Source organism: Triticum aestivum, chromosome 5A, assembly GCF_018294505.1.
Source record: "Triticum aestivum cultivar Chinese Spring chromosome 5A, IWGSC CS RefSeq v2.1, whole genome shotgun sequence".
Taxonomy (NCBI): domain Eukaryota; kingdom Viridiplantae; phylum Streptophyta; class Magnoliopsida; order Poales; family Poaceae; genus Triticum; species Triticum aestivum.
This window is the reverse complement of record NC_057806.1, coordinates 642,352,249-642,358,661: the sequence shown is the minus strand read 5'-3', so window position 1 is coordinate 642,358,661 and position 6,413 is coordinate 642,352,249. Positions and strand designations below refer to the sequence as shown.

Here is a 6,413-nt window from a genome sequence, read left to right as displayed (position 1 = left end):
CGATTTTCTGCTGCCACGTACGCGTATGTAGGTTATCGTGTGCGTGAACCCATTAGAAAATCGAGGCTGCACCCATCGGAATTTGGAATTCACAAGCTAAAGCCTTTTAGTCCAGAAATCTTCACGGGAGTAGCCCAGCTAAGGCCCATACGTAAACTGCTACTACTGTCCCGTGCGTGCGTTAGATGACTCGTAACACATCAGGTCGGATGTGTTGTGAATCGACGACTCTCGCTCGCCAAGACTTACCGGGGTCTTCCCTCTACTCCGCCTCTCCCCATCTTGTTCGCCCATCGCAGCGACGGCGCATCGCCTAGTCTTCGCCAGCCAGCCCCAAGGAAGCAACAGCAGGTCAGCGTGCAGTACAAATACAAGATACTAGTAGATCACCACATATTCTTCTTCTCATGCATGTTCTATTTAGCCTAGCCTTTGCCCTAATTTTCTAATTAACTTTTCCTGAACTTTGATTGATCTCGGCAGTGGAGCAATATTTCTCAAATAGAAACCAATCACCAGATTCAGATTATGATGTAGGCACTTCAAGGCCACCTGTTAGATGCAGGTAAAATGCATCAAACATCGTTGATGTAAGTACTCTTACAGATTTCGAAAAGAGAAAAATCCATCTATACAGAGAACTGATATTAAGACGATCCATCTATTATTTGTGTTGCCGCCTTTTTCACAGATCATAACTATGGGCAAGTTGTGAGTGATACATTGGTAATTAATTGACTGGAATGGTCGAAAGAGAGAACACTGTAATGTGAGTGATTGTACATGCTTCGTTTGATTTATAGTATTATACACTTTCAATGTAACTTGACTATTTTGCCGATGTTTTCGGGAAGGAGAAGTTGCACCTGAAGCTATGAAGTTATTTTCGAAATTACTCTATTCACAATATGTAAACAAGAGATCTTTATAATATCATCCAACTGGTATGTCTTGATGTTTTTCTTTGCAAATGTTATACTGTTTTGTTTTCAAGGTATAAAATATAAGTGCTATTATATTTGTATTTGGGTGCTAGCCTCTCGTTATATGGTAGTGTGGAATTGGACAGTGTACTTAATTATGTCATACTAAATTTTCACAATAAATCAGTCATGAACCCATTGGCTCGATTTTCTGGCTCCGCCCCTGCCCACCAGGGTTCAAGATGATATGCCGGATCAGTCTTTCAGAGGTGCTCATAGGGGTAGGGTGTGCGTGTGTGCGTTCATAAGGGTGAGTGTATGCGCGCGTATATGAGCGCTTGTGTCTGTAGTGATGTTCAAAAAGAATTCTGCACCTGGTACACGTATGGTTTTTACTGTACTCACTAGTTCATACCCTCAGCCTCAAGCCGTCGCATGAGGCAGGAGAGGGGGGATACGCGCCTCTCATCCGTTGTGTAGTGAAATCGTTTTGTTTGGTTTTGAAGTTGCGGTGGCATCACTCTGACAATGGTCGCAATGTTCTCTCGAATAGAAGTCCTCCTAGTTATTTGTGTTGCGTGTCTACGCGGCTCTATGGGCATTGTCGATGACAACATCGTCTTCTCCAATAGCCCCTTTCTTTTAGCTCCATTGCCTGCCCAGATATGACTGATGCCCTTGCCGATATGTTGGGTGTGGTTGTCAATCTCCGTCTTAAGCGATGGCCTACTATTGCGGCGATTCAGCGAGGTTTTGGTCAACTACAGGTCATTGCATGATCTTTAGGGTCTGAATTTAACGATGATAACATCGTCTTCTTCAATAGCCTCTTACTTTTGGCGTGGTTGCCTTCCTAAATATGGACAGTGCCCCTACCGATATGCAGGCACGATCGTCAATCTCCGCCATAAGAGAGAGCCTACTATGTCGCAATGATTAATTTAACAATGTTTGGTGAGCTACAGGTCGTCGCATGTACTTCAGGGGCTGAATTTCTCAATGATGTCCACCATCACTGACATGGTCGGAGCCACATGAGTACTTGGGTGTACAAATGTACACCCATTATGTATGCAAGATGGTTGACTACTTATGTATAATACACATACGTGCTTCAGATAAAGTAAAAAAAACTCTGGTAAAATTGTGATTAATAGGGAAATATGAACACCCATTGTCTTGAGTTTGGTGAGAACTATGGTGGTGAAACGATGACGTGTTCGCTATGACGTAGCTCGGTGATAATCTCCTCTATGTTTAGGTTCATTTTTATGTTCAGTTAGGCTATTATATCCCTGTATACTGTATCTCTTGACCCGATACAAATCAGATTGATTAAAAAAACTAGACGCGTCCCCGCAAAAAAAAAATTGATGCGAGTTTTAGGTTGAAAATAGTCTACAGATCACATTACGCTAGTAATAAGTAGATGAATTGTAATATCTATCATAACAGCAGAGGGGTGGTGGCGCAGTTGGCTAGCGCGTAGGTCTCATAGCTAAAGCGAGTGATCCTGAGGTCGAGAGTTCGAGCCTCTCTCACCCCACATTTTTGCTATCAATGTTTTTTTTCTTGTTGTTTCGAATTAAATTTACTCTTCTCAGAAAGATAAGACTACTCATTACTTCATGAGCCAGTGTGTTATATACTTCCAGCTAAATCGTTTTACTTCTTCTTAAAATACAGTTGTAATTTGGTAACCAGAGGCACCGGCCGCTCTGAGTCAACAAGTACACTTTCCGATTTCAGGTCTGGTAAATACATTGCGGTATGCATCCCCAGAATCAGGAGCAAGAAATCAAAATCAAGCTGAAATTTGAGAAATAATATGACGCCGTGAGAATCAGACACTTAAAATTTGTGATAATTCTCGTCTTCGATGAGATATACCACTACGCTAAGACTTCAATCCCAGGAACCAAGGGTCAATGACCTACTAGGCATCATCAAGTAGAAGCACCACACTGTATTATTGCAATTTGTGTGCAAGGTTGGGGCCTAGAGAGGAGAACAGAGGAGAAGGCAAAGGAAAGTGAGAGACGACAGACGACGACGCCTTCTTGCGTTTAGATTGGGTCGCCACCTGCACTGCCCCCTTTGCTCCAGTTATCATGCCACTCGGAGAAGCCCGTCAGCAAGGCCTCTTGCATCCACTGGTACCGACATTGTGATGTGGCTTCGGGGACCGTCAGCCAGGTCCTCCGGCGGGTGCTCTGCTCGGGCCATGAGGCCAGCTCTTCCTTCACGTGCAGCGCAAACACTGCCGCTCTGCACATGCCCTCGGGGCAGCACGCATCCTGATGTGTCTTGCTCTTGAAATCATAGAAACCTAGAAATTGCTGATGCAGAAAAAAACTGTATATATAAGCCCAAGTACAATGGGAAGGCATGCTGATTACTATACCAAGTGAACTAAACAAGTACTCCTTCAGTAGACAGTTCATGAATAATCTTGCAAGTTAGAATGGAACACACACGGTAAGTTGGAAACAGGTTTAATATCATCTCCGGTGATGACACATACTCTCCCAGAAAAGGTTCTAACCCTTATGAATATTCCATGGCACAAGTAGAAATTGTCAGTTTGTCACAGGAACTAGAAACCTACAGTTTATGTTAATTACAACCTTCAGATTCTTCACTGATGCTGGTCAAATGAGTACAAAGTTGGGGCAGCTGAAGCGAGTCCCTACCCCCACACACGCACACGCACACGCACACACAGACATCTGAAATGTAATAAAATGGTTCTTTCGAGCAAAGTGTGAACTACTGAAGTATGCCCTGCTTGCATTTATTAATATATAAACTAATTACATAAATAGAGCTGCACACTGCACATTAGCCAGTATGTTAATTTACAAAGAGCTGGTGATTTTTCAACTGTACTGTAGTTGCAAATGTATCATACGATATTACTATATGTGAGTTGTCTGTGAGTACGGTACACAATAATGCAGCAGGAAAAAGTTGAGACGGCTCAGATATGCTCTGGTTTAGTATAGTGCAAACCAAGAAAAAATTCACCAATACATGAAATTTGATGGGTTTTGAGGGGGAAAAGCATATAAACCATTCCACTGTTGGAACGGGATAGCTTTCAGGTCCTAAAGCAGTTAGATAACTAGCGTTAATAACTTCATATCACAACTGGATGCACTATCTACAATGACTCATTACAGAGGGGATTATAAAAAAGCACATGACCTCAAAAGCTCATGAGCAGACTGATTAGTCTACACTGGCAGTTTAGTGCAGTCAGACAAAAAATTATATACTATGTCTAGCAAGTTAAGGAAACATACTGGTAAATATGTCTCAGCTTGTAGCAAACAAAAATAAAAAACTGACATGAAAATACCATCTTTTACAGGCATCTTACCACTATATCTCCTCGAACTCCAGCTTCTTCTATAGCTTCTCGAGCAGCTGCTTGTTCAACCGTTTCATCGTTCTCCCATCCTCCCTGCGATAGGAAGCAGTAAAAATAACAAAAACTCTACATGCTAGTATGGTAACATTTGCACAAAAAAACTACAATACACTGACACACAATGAAAGAAAAAAAAACACTATATATGCTATCTGAAAACTAGGTGAATATGTATTCTGATCGGACTTCCTACTGTAAAGTAAGTTGAAACAATAAGAGTACGTAACATAAACTTGCAGAGAAATTCATTACAAGACAACAAGGTTAAATAAGTAAGCACATGTATGTTAATGTTCGGGTGTATTTCGTTTGTGCCCCAATCAGCCTTGACTAATTAGGTAGCACCAAACTATTGGGCTTTCTTTGGATGATTGACAACTTTGTTGCATGACCATGGTCATTTGGCCATTCCCTTTAATCCTTGGCCAAACTTGGGCTCTCCAAAATTTAGGTAGGGGTGATTTATGCATCAACCATACACACTATTCCTGCGTGCATCTCAATTTGTCTCAGAGGATTCATAAATATATAAATGCCAGGAAAAGGAACACGTTGGAGCTAACTGGGATACCAATCTGTGTTGCCGGCAGCGCAATGTTCCAAAACAACTTGGTATGACAATTCAAAGAATAAGTACCTTGGGGAATAATAAACCTGGTCCGCTTTGGGAGTTTATCATGAGAACTTCAACAACTTTTTTCTGTTCATCACCAGAAGTTTCATCAGCTCTATACCTGAATGGTATGCACCTGCAAACAATGAACTTATTCAGACAAAAACATAAAGTATCCACTATGCAAAAGCATCAAAATGTGAATGTTAATCCCCAAAGTTTACAAAGACTCTTATCAAATCATGCTTAAAGAGGAACAATGTCTCATCTCAGGAATCACCAAAAGAAATATTCATTGAAATGTGCAGCGATGTGTTAAGGTGTAAATTATGTGACAGTGCCTCACAGCTGCACATTTACAAGTAAAAGAAAAATGATATTTGAGCTACATGGGCAGTAGAACTGTAGAAGTTCAGTCATATTCATGGAAGGTGCTTTCCTGCCAGCTTTATCAAACTACCAAACATTGTAGATGCAGTTTACTGACCTGCATCTCAACCATCAGAAATATACATACTGTATGGATGATAAAAGGGAGAATTTAAGCCTAAAGGAGTCAATGGTCGGAATATCTAAACGCGGTCTACATCCAAGTAGTATTGCCAAAAAATGATAAAACTTCATATTTCAGATGCCAGTTATTGCTGGTATTCCTTACAAACTTCGCATAATGAGTTGAAAGGCATGTGCATCAGAAATTTGCAATGTAAAGTCATCAAAACTTGCCATCAACAACATCAGAGGTCCACCCTAACTTACCAAATCGACACTGAACTAGGAGCAAACTCAAAGGGGGGCACCTATCAGGGGCAAACGCATGGATTATGAAGAGTGGTTTGTGTGTTGTAACCGCCTGTGACCACTGACCAGCGGCACAAACAAAATGTAACCACAAGCGAAGCAAACAAACGGTAATATTTGTCGCTATCATCAGATACTACAACTAATATACCATGCTTACAGAAACAAATTCAGAGCTCACACAAGCAGCAAACCAACCAGCCCTGGATGGCAGGCCGCATGACCACGAGCAGCAAACCAGCACCGGATGGGCAGGCCGCGCCACGACGGCGCAAACTCTAGCGTCCAAAACGTCCATACACATCAAACCAATGCAAGCATCTCATACGGGGGGATAGGAATCTAGGTCAGGAGGGCAATGAACGCACGTGCGCAGCCCTCGCCCCAATCTAATCGGATGTATAGGACACTAAAAGCATCAGGATTCAGGACGAGCAACGATTAGGGAAGGCGGACCCAATCCATACCCGGCGACGAGCCGTCGGCCGTCTTCGTAGCGCTGCTGGTGGCGACCCGTGCGGGCCACGAGGTCGCACATGCTACCCTGCCCGGCTCTTCCTCCTCCTCCGCCGCCGCCGCCGCCCGCCCGCCCTTCCTGCGCGCCGTCTTGCCGGCCTGTGGGGCGAGTGGGGTCCGGCGGTGC

General features: G+C 42.9%; 1 protein-coding gene, 1 long non-coding RNA gene and 1 other non-coding gene across 3 annotated transcripts; 2 read left to right on the top strand and 1 right to left on the bottom strand.

The window, feature by feature from the left end:
* The first annotated feature begins 215 nt into the window (after positions 1-215).
* Positions 216-915, top strand: LOC123108135 (uncharacterized). Its single transcript, XR_006451842.1, has 3 exons — positions 216-351; positions 484-590; positions 692-915. It is a non-coding gene; the product is annotated as an uncharacterized lncRNA (long non-coding RNA).
* A 1,467-nt stretch (positions 916-2,382) lies between these two features.
* Positions 2,383-2,469, top strand: TRNAM-CAU (transfer RNA methionine (anticodon CAU)). Its single transcript is given in 2 exon segments — positions 2,383-2,420; positions 2,434-2,469. It is a non-coding gene; the product is annotated as a tRNA-Met (tRNA).
* A 305-nt stretch (positions 2,470-2,774) lies between these two features.
* LOC123105554 (nudix hydrolase 16, mitochondrial) lies at positions 2,775-6,413 on the bottom strand (the record flags this gene model as incomplete). Its single annotated transcript, XM_044527637.1, is given in 4 exon segments — positions 2,775-3,262; positions 4,306-4,389; positions 4,994-5,105; positions 6,238-6,413. Coding segments are annotated over 4 exon segments (645 nt in total), but the record flags the coding sequence as incomplete, so codon positions are not given.